Genomic DNA, 10306 nt, shown 5'->3' with positions numbered 1-10306 from the left:
CCAGCTGAATCATAGCCTTCTCGTCATCCTGTATGTGAATCAATGAGAACATCGACAGTAGCTTCTGGTGAGATAAAATTAGGGGGGAAGTTACTTTGCCATCAGTTGAGTCCAATAGCCAAGAATCATAGAAAATCAAGGTAGTCTTCCCATCACCAATTCGCCATCTAGACTCTTTAGCTATAAGTTTTCTTGAGTGTAAAATACTCTTCCGAGCAAAAGAACCAGAAGAAGATTTTTCTTCAAAGATAGAGAAATTTGAAAAATACTTGGCTTTGAAAACTCTATAAAACTCAAAGATAGAGCAATTTGGAAACTCTATAAACACCCTCTACATAGATATACAACACGGAACACAATAAGCTTAGGCTATAGTCGTTTTTTATCATGAACAGTCAATTCATGTTTTCATCAAATCAACTAGTTTTACATTTGAATCTCTAACCAAATATGTTATTTTAATATGTTAATATATAAGATATAGATTTTTCTAAAAGGTAAGGGAACTGTTCATCGCTTTATCTTTTGGTTGTGGAGCCAGGATTTTGATTAGGGGAGTAAAATTAAGATAAAACAATGAAGACAAAATTAATTTCAAAATTTTAAAGTAATATGAAAAATAAAATATTTGATTAACATAGAAAATATACCATAAATGTAAATTATGATTTGTTTTTTGTATTTTTTGTGTGATTTGTTTTATTTTATTTTCTCTCCATCAACTTCCATTAATTTAAAAAAAAATTATGGAAAATATTTTTCTATCATTAATTCTAATTTTTTAATTTAAAAAATTTGAAAAAAAAAATTAAAATTTGGATGATTAACCTCAACATTCAATCTAATCTGGTCTACTTTGGGCCAATTCGGTTTATTTTGGTCAATACAGTCCTCTCTGTCTGTTCAGTTCACTTTGGTCCAGATTGGTCCAATTAGTTTTATTCAGTCTTCTACGGTCTATCCGTCCATTTGTTCCGTTTCTGTCCAATTTGGTTCAACTCGGTCCATTTGGTTCAAGTCGGTCAACTTCAGTCTATTTAGTCTACTTCTGTCTAATTTGGGCTAATTCAATCTATTCGATCTATTCGGTCCACTTCAGTCCAATTTGGTTTATTTTGTCCCATTTGGTCCGTGTCGGTCCACTCACTTAAAAATGAGAAAAGACAAGTTTAGGTTGAGAGTAATATGAATTATTTGAGTAATATATATCAATTGTTATTATAAGATAAGTTTTGATTATCATGATAATCTCCTCAAGTGAATGAGAAACTTTAATAATAAATTTAAAACTTTTAAATTTTATTTGTACCAAAATAAATTAGAAAAATATAGGAGTAATGGATAATAACAATAGTTAGAACTTAGAAGAATATGTACTTCAAAAAGGAATAATACCAATAAAAAACACAAAAATTAATAAAACTATATATTTGTAAAAATAGAGAGATATATATTACTTTTAATTTTTAGGGAGAGCAATTCAGTCCCCTTGGGTTTATTTGGTCCAATTCCGTACACATGTCAATCTATTTATTCCACTTTGGTCTATTCGGTCCAATTTGGTCTATTTTGTTCTATTTGGTCCATTGTGTACAATTTTCTAATGGATTGTGCTATGATCCAATGCATAATTGTCTGGGAAATAAAAAACCATTATGAAGAAAGATGCAAGAAACACGGTTACAGGTACACCAAAGAGGTTGAACTGAGCTACTAGTTGTAATTTTACAGCTAGTCATTGGTCATTAATATTATACCTTACTACACGAAATCAAAGCTGGGACTTGTAAGCCATTTTCATCAGGCAAAGAACTTGTTATTTATTTTAGAAGAATCAGGCAAAGAAGTGACTTTTTCCTTTTGGATGACATTCTAAACTGAATTGTCATCTAAAATTGAATTACTGAGATGACCACATAATCGGCTTAAGGTGGCTTGGACTCTTCTATTCTAAATACCTTCCACGAGCTACTTCCAAGACTTCAAGGACCAATTGAGTTTGATTTACCAACAATTATTCGACACCTAATACCTAATGCTATCTTAAGATCTTGGTGGGATTTAGTTTAGGTTATAACTAAATCATTAGAGGAAGTGTTGTTATGAGGTTCCTAATACCTTTGAGACCTCTCAAGCTTGTATTCTTTCATATTTTATTTAAAAATTTAGCAAGGAATAACTCATTTTATAGATGACAAAACCTCCTTTTTTATTTTTTATTTTTCAGAATGAAGACATTTATTTATTTATTTGTTTTTTGTTATTTGGGCGACCATAGATGAGAATTTCTCAAGTAGCTTTTTTCAGACATGATCATCATTGCCAGTTAACATCTTTGAAAGTGAAAAAGAAAAAAAATGTCTAAATCTCATGTACAAGTTAAGAAAACATTTAGATTAGAATTCAAATCAAGGAGGGAGACCATGGGAGAGAATAGTATCACTATTATGGTGCTAATGTTATACAGCCAAGCAAACGCGTTACTGAATTTTTTGTCCACTGCTTTGTTTTACAGTTTAAGCAGCTAGTTGCTAAAGGCATTTCATGAACAACTAGTTTTTTAATCGATTGAATAAGGTCATATTTCTGTGGGATTTGATACATGGAGGTTGAACAAGCAGCTACAATGCATGACTTGGTCAAACTTGTCTGAATTATACTTTTCATATTTGTCCCTTTGTTAATTACTTTATTCATTACCCTTTTAAGGTGGTTGTCTAAAGACTTGAACTAACGTAACATTTTAAAAGGTCAGACGCTTGTAAGTTCAAAATTAGTATTTTTTTGTGTGATTCTGATGGAAATTTTAAGGGTTCAAAATTAGTTTTTTATTTTTATTTTTTTTTATTTTGCAATTTGATAGAGTGGTGGACATTCATTTTTATATGGACTTACCGTATTTTTACCACCGCAACTACTTAAAAGTTGTGTAAAAATTGAATCCATTTTTAGAGCAAAGTTTATGACATATATTTGTGTTAAAACTTAGAATCCATTTTCCTCTTTAAAATTGAATAAAGAGGAAAAAAAAAAAAAGGTTGATTAGACTTTCCCTTTTAAAAATTATAAAGCTTGCTTGATTACTTCATATCTTTTTCCAGCTGAATCGGATACTTCAATTCATATCCCACTACATGCAAATAGACTTCTTCAATACATTCATTTAAAATGTAATATAATAACGCTGATGCAAGAACTGAATTGTCAAAGTATACCCCTAAAAAAATGTAATATAAAACTCATTTCATGATCAGTATGAGAATTTGTCATGGAGATTTTCAGTCATGACCATAATCTTCATTCTTCATTGCCACTTTGACATCTTTGAAAGTCAGAAAAAAATAAAAAATAAAAAATAAAACCAATACTTTTCTGAACCTGGCCTGCAAAATGAGAATTCAAACCAAGCAAGGAGGCTAAGGGAGTGTACCACTGTATATGGAACTGTTCAAACTTAGACAGCTTAAAGCTTCACTTCTTTGCTTGCTGCAACTGTAAGTAATTAACACACGTTTTGGTATACAAAAAGTAAAAGCAGCCGGCATAATCTTCTTCTTTCCTTTTACCTATAAATATGAACTTAACATCAACCATTCCCTTCATCTCAAATCTCAATCACCTCATTTCACTATCTTCCTCTCACATTATATTTCTTTGTAGCAAACAAATTATATTATTTCTTGCTTTGTTCTTAACTACCTTATATATTGTTCCTTACTCTTTCTTTGCCTCACACAAATTAAGATCATTTGGGTTGTACAATGAAGATGGCAACACTACACTTGTGCTTAGTTTTCTTTCAAATTAGTATATCTACTATGGCTTCTGTCTCATCAGCATCACTCAAAGAGGGCTTTTATAAGACAAGTTGTCCTTCTGCAGAAGCAATTGTGAGAAAAGCTGTGAACAAAGCTGTGTCAAGGAATCCTGGCATAGCGGCTGGCCTAATCAGAATGCATTTCCATGACTGTTTTGTTAGGGTATAGCTTCTTTTCACCCTTATTGTCCACTATATTTTCATTATTTTTTAAAATCAAATACACTATTTTCTCTCCAGAAAAAGCATTTATGACATCCTTAATTACTATGATGACTTTTGTATGTATTAAAAGCAAAACATTATCTTAGAATATCAAAATATATAGAAATAACATGTCTATCAAGAGCTTATTTGATCCAAATTTATTTATTTATTTTTGGCTTAAAAGAAAAACATTTTCTTAAAATATCACATTATTAACATATATAGATATGACATGTGTATCAAAAACTTGATGACTTCAAATTTATTAACCTTTTTGGCTAGCCATGACATTGACACCAACAAAATCATTGGAGAAATGGTCCCGGCGGGGCTCGAACCCGCGACCTTCGGCTCATAAGACCAACGCTCTAACCAACTGAGCTACGGGACCGTTGCATGAAAAACATTTAATGATATTATCTGTGCCACTTTTCCAATCTGATACTAATACACATTAATGTCAATCTTTTTGAATGGTGGATAATGGTTGTATTGTAATTGGGTGTTAATGACTACATTTCAATCCAGAAAAATTAAACTGACACAAAACACAGATTTTTTTTTTGCTTCATTTTAAATGTCTATCAGGATTTTTCTAGACAAACTAAACTAGATTGACTTTCGTTCTTTTCTTTTTTTTCCCCCTTTTCTTTTGTTGTACAACTTTTTAAAGTATTGTTTTTTTAAGGTGTATTGTTCTTTTATCCAACATAGTTTTTAAATCCAGTAAGCTAATGAAAATAAATTCTCCCAAAACGAGAAAAAAATAATTCCCTCATTGTCATCGATTGGACTTAATCATAATTTTCATGCTATATGTTTCAGGGTTGTGATGCCTCAGTTTTACTTGATTCAACTCCTGGAAACCCAGCAGAGAAGGAAAATATAGCCAACAATCCAAGTTTGCGAGGCTTTGAAGTGATCGATGAGGCAAAGGCTGAACTAGAAGCTCAATGCCCCCAAACTGTCTCATGTGCAGACATTATTGCATTTGCTGCTCGTGACAGTGCATACAAAGTTGGAGACATAAACTATAAAGTGCCATCAGGTCGTCATGATGGCCGGGTGTCACATGAAGATGAGCCTACCCAAAACCTTCCCCCGCCTTTCTTTGATGCCAAGCAACTCGAAGAAAACTTTGCACTAAAAGGCCTTAGTCTTGATGAAATGGTGACACTTTCCGGAGCACATTCTATAGGCGTGTCACATTGTTCTTCTTTCTCAAAGCGGCTATACACTTTCAATGCAACACATCCACAAGACCCTTCAATGGACCCCAAATTTGCTAGAGACTTGAAAGCTAAGTGTCCCCCACAATTAAGTTCTGGAAATGGCGGTGATCCTACAGTGCCACTGGATGTTCTTACACCAAACAAACTTGATAATAAGTACTACAAAGATTTGATGAATCACCATGGCTTGTTGACCTCCGATCAAACTCTTTTGAGCAGCCCCACAACGGTGGGGATTGTGAGGAACCATGCAAGAAATGATGCAGCTTGGGCTAACAAGTTTGCAGCAGCTATGGTGAAAATGGGTTCCATTGATGTTCTCACAGGAAGGCAGGGTGAGGTCAGGAAGAATTGCAGGGTTGTCAATTAGATTATTTTGTGTACTTTGGCGTGCAGGGTGGGGAAATGTCTGTACTCTAATGTTCATTTTTTTCATTGTTTCATTGTTGATTCAAGTGTAAATTTACTTTGTGAAAGTTTCTTGTTTTTGTAAGAAGATAATTCTTTCAATATATATATATATGTATATATATATATATATTTATATATATGAAAGAATATACTTGTTGATTTCCAAAAGGGCTTCAACGTTGCATGCATATAATGTCAATCTCTTAATTGAGCCTTTAAAAACGCCTTAGATTTGTTGCTTTAAAACCATGGTTGTTGAAATTTTGGTGTTTATACTCTGTTAGGTTCTAAAGATTTAAATTAAATGTTTAGAATCATGGTTGTAAAGCGTTGGCAAACCGAGAGCAAAACTAGTCTAGTCTAAGTGCTTAGAGTATGCTTAAATAAGTGTGTTTCAAGATTGCAAAGTCCAGCTGATTTTGGAAAAGAAAATTCAAGTTCAGTAATTCTTGACCGATTGAGAAATAGACCCGACCGATTGAAAATCGCAAATAAGGTTTTTCTGCAGAAGGTTATTTCAGTCCATTCAATATAAAAACGTTTAGGGTTTTACTTAAACTTATACACATATAAAAAGAAAACTCTAGCTATGTTTTGGAGACTTTTGAAGATTTGTGTGTTACTCTTTGTGAGATTTGAGAGGTTTTGTACCTTCTAACTACATAAGATTCTACCGGAGCTTAAACTACAATCAAGGATTGGTAGAACTAGTTGCTACTTTCAAGATCAACTACTAATGGTAATCTGAAAGTTTTGAGTGGAGTGTTAAAGTTACAAGCAAGGGTGTGCTTGTGTTGCTGTTAATCCAAGAAAAGAAGGAGTCTGTAGATTTGGAGCTTGCACGTGGTCATGTTAATAAGTTACTACATGAGGTAGTATTAGATTTAGGGTTAAATATTTTGTAAAAACTTTGATTTTTCTTATAGTGGATTTGGTTTACCTTGAGGATAATTAGGTCAAATCCTCCCCAGGTTTTTACCTTGAAACGGGTTAATTTCATTGGTTTTCTTGGGGAATCATATCGTGGTGTTATTTACTTTTCCGCATATTTGCATGATATGATTTATCTGTATTTAACCTAAAATTGAAATTTAATCTAAGTAATCACTTGGTTAATAATTTAGGTTAAACAATCTGTTTAAAGGTTCTAAACAAACTCTCATACTCTAAATGATGTTCAATAGTCGAATTTGAAAATTTTTGAAGCAATATGCACAACTAGTTTGTCTTTACAGTTTGATTGAGACAGCAATATGCCTTAACTCATTGACTCTCCCTTCAGCAAAACTAATCCTGTTCTAATGAAATAAGAATTTCAACTCAAGTGACTAAACCTATTAGGCAATGCCAATNAAATACTTTAAAATATAAATTCTACTATTGTACGATTGAATTTGTTGTATTTTATTTATATCATGGTTAAACTAGAACCCCAATAAGATGAAAATTAAGCTCACTGACCTAGTCTGCATAATTTGTATGTTTGAAGGGTATGTAGGTTATTTTATCTAGCCATTGCCAGTTTGACATCCATGAAAGTCAAAGAAGATACACGCTTAACCACCCACTCCAAAACCTGATAGGCTAATAGGATGGAAAATCTTGTAAAATAAGCAACTGTTGAAGTGAGCCAATGACTGTTTCCCCTTAGTTACCATGGAAACCCTCAAACTTAGACAGCTTCAAGCTTTTCTTCTATGCAGCTATACACGTTTTTGTTTACAAAGTAAAACTGCCACACTCATCTTTACTATATATATTCTTGCCTATATATACTTGGTTAACATCAACCTTTATCTCAATCTCCAACTTGCTCATAATATTCCTCTTTCAACTTTCATCTAAGTTCTTTCTTTGCTCGTCTCTTATTCATTCATTCATTACAGTATTGGGTTATTTGGGTTGTAGAGTAACTATGCCAACCATCGAAATTTACTTGGCTTTCTTTGTTACTATGTCTATAATGGTGTCAGCTCATTGGCAATGCCATCACTCAAAGTGGGTTACTATCAATCAACTTGTCCTTCTGAGAGGCCATTGTGAGAAACACTGTGAACAAAGCAGTGTCAAGGAACCCTGGCCTAGCAGCTGGCATCATCAGAATGCATTTCCATGATTGTTTTGTCAGGGTATGTTAGCTCTTTGCAACACCAATGAACTCTGTTATATGTTATATAGAATCTGTTAATTTGCCATTTTTCTTAAGCTTCTCATTGTGCATGTTTAAAGTAATTATTCATCGAAAAGAGAAGTTTCAAAGTCATTTTAAAGACCCATTAATATATATATATATATATTGTTAAGCTTCTTATGCATTTTTCAAAGTCACTTTTAAGACCCATTAATCATGTTATATTTAATAGAATCTGTAATTTTCTTTATGAAAAAAAAAAAAAAAAAATCCTAAAATGACAGATGGAATCACCTTAATAATTAATACAAAAAACCATATAACTTGGAAGAATAGAAAACCAAAGTGAGAGGTGGGGATTGAACCTAGTTGATCATTACGTATAGATGTACTCATGTACCTAAATTTGTAGACCCTCCTTTTTTTGCCACTAGAAGAATGCTTTGAAAGTTACTTAATTACCAAGTTGTTAGAGCTGAATCATGTTTTGTACCTTATCTATGCCAGGGTTGTGATGCTTCTATCCTACTTGATTCAACCCCTGGAAATCTAGCCGAGAGAGATAGTCCAGTCAACAAGCCAAGCTTAAGAGGTTTTGAAGTGATATTTGAGGCAAAGGCTGCACTTGAAGCTCAATGCCCACAAACAGTCTCATGTGCAGACATTATTGCTTTTGCTGCTCGTGACAGTGCTTACAAAGTTGGAGGCATAAATTACAAAGTTCCATCAGGACGCCGTGATGGCAGAATTTCACGTGAAAACGAGCCTATACTAAACCTTCCACCACCTACCTTAAATGCTCAGGAACTCGAACAAAGATTTGCGCAAAAAGGACTTAGTCTTGATGAAATGGTGACACTTTCCGGTGCACATTCCATAGGAAGGTCACATTGTTCGTCTTTCTCAAAGCGATTATACACTTTCAATGAAACAAATCCACAAGACCCTTCAATGGATCCCATATTTGCTAGAGACCTAAAGACCAAATGTCCGCAAAATGGTGGCAATGATGATCCAACAGTACCACTTGATGTACTTACACCACATAGGCTTGACAATAAGTATTATACAAATTTGAAAAAACACCATGGCTTATTGACATCTGATCAATCTCTTTTGAGCAGCCCTTCTACAGTTGGAATTGTCAGAAATAATGCAAGGCATGGTGAAACATGGGCTAATAAGTTTGCAGCAGCTATGGTGAAAATGGGTTACATTGATTTGCTTGCAGGAAGTCAAGGTGAGATCAGGAAAGATTGTAGGTTTGTGAACTAGATATTACAGGTTTATTGGTATGACTATTGAAATTATTTTGTATTATTCTTTTACATTGATTCATTAGTCAATGTTGATTCAAATGTAAATTCATTCTTTTGTAAGTTTTTGAACAAATTTTTTTGAGAAAGTAATGGGATAAACTTGTATTCGCTGGATGTTACAAAATGTGCATAGCATTCGTGTGTGGAACTTTAAAATTTTGTTCATTGTTTTACAACTTTTTTTTTATTATTATTATTGAAAAATTGTACCAAAATGATGACTAGGTCGAATCTTGGTGTGATGGTGTCTTCTATAAAAAGCAATAAATCACAAATTCGAGTACAGAAATTAATCTCTCAAATTAATTTAGAATAAGACTGTTTATCATTACTTCTTAATTCCAGACTCCACAAAAATAGGAGCTTTGTGCAAAATTCTTAGCAAGCGGGTTGCGATTTTGTCACTAATGAGACAACTCAAGCTTGTGCCTACATACATATGACCCTAGGCTTACTTCTAGCGAGACTTGGATGGAATCATCCAAGTAGCCCATTGAGAAAGTGTTAGCATTAGAAAAAGTGGGATTTGAGTATTACAAGTATACTGAATCGATGGGTTGGGATTTGGGAGAGCTCAATGAGTCAATGTCATTTCGTAGAAATCTTGAATCTAGGCCTAATACTGTACAGTCTGTATAATGTCATTTATTGTTTCCATTGAGCGTGGGCTTAGCTAACTATAACCCACACAAAATAGAACATTGAACACCCTTGAAACCACCGTATTATTCTATTAACGATATTATTATCACAATCTATCAATAGATATACCCAAATTCATATTTAATTTCATAACACACTTAAATATTAACTTATAATTGAAATTATTATTTACACATAGGTCCATTGTTGACAATTGGTGAAAAAGTAAAATGATTGCGTGCTAATCACAAGTTGACATCCAAGTATATTGAGTATGTCTATTGTCTATAGATTTTTTCTTATTATTATAATTGTAGGGTTGATTTCTGTAGCCTAAGCCCAAAGAGATTGGTTATAGGCCCAACGAACCCAGAACAATAAATTTGTAGAGAGTAGGTTGAAGGTTTAGGCGCCGACCGGCCCCTTAGAAGCCTGAACATCTTTTTCTTTTATTGAAGAAACCCTTGGAACAATTTACAACTAGGAGATGCTCTTCGGCCCATGGCTGAGGAGGCTTTCCCCCCCCCCCCCCCCCCCCCCCCTCCTT

General features: G+C 33.5%; 2 protein-coding genes and 1 non-coding gene across 3 annotated transcripts; 2 read left to right on the top strand and 1 right to left on the bottom strand.

Moving 5' to 3' along the window:
- Window positions 1-3584: 3584 nt before the first annotated feature.
- Window positions 3585-5760, top strand: LOC111993150 (peroxidase 5). The gene is made up of 2 exons (XM_024025016.2): window positions 3585-3980; window positions 4850-5760. The coding sequence occupies exons 1-2, from the start codon at window positions 3762-3764 to the stop codon at window positions 5624-5626; spliced, it is 996 nt and encodes a 331-aa protein (XP_023880784.1). The 5' UTR covers window positions 3585-3761; the 3' UTR covers window positions 5627-5760.
- Window positions 4342-4415, bottom strand: TRNAI-UAU (transfer RNA isoleucine (anticodon UAU)). The gene has a single exon. It is a non-coding gene; the product is annotated as a tRNA-Ile (tRNA).
- A 1709-nt stretch (window positions 5761-7469) lies between the features above and the next one.
- LOC112024648 (peroxidase 5) lies at window positions 7470-9203 on the top strand. Its single transcript, XM_024057257.2, is given in 4 exon segments — window positions 7470-7639; window positions 7642-7693; window positions 7696-7796; window positions 8306-9203. Coding segments are annotated over 4 exon segments (978 nt in total). The 5' UTR covers window positions 7470-7582; the 3' UTR covers window positions 9074-9203.
- The last annotated feature ends 1103 nt before the right edge of the window (window positions 9204-10306 follow it).

Source organism: Quercus suber, unplaced genomic scaffold, assembly GCF_002906115.3.
Source record: "Quercus suber isolate HL8 unplaced genomic scaffold, Cork oak 2.0 scaffold_78, whole genome shotgun sequence".
NCBI lineage: Eukaryota > Viridiplantae > Streptophyta > Magnoliopsida > Fagales > Fagaceae > Quercus > Quercus suber.
Note: the sequence above shows the minus strand (reverse complement) of the source record. Positions and strands in the feature narration are given on the sequence as shown.

What these genes read in the sequence shown, in the direction of transcription:
- LOC111993150 (XM_024025016.2), top strand. Translation starts at nt 3,762, where the DNA reads ATGAAGATGGCAACACTACACTTGTGCTTAGTTTTCTTTCAAATTAGT. An exon ending in TCCATGACTGTTTTGTTAGG is followed by an intron (nt 3,981 to 4,849) that starts GTATAGCTTCTT and finishes TATATGTTTCAG; the next exon opens with GGTTGTGATGCCTCAGTTTT.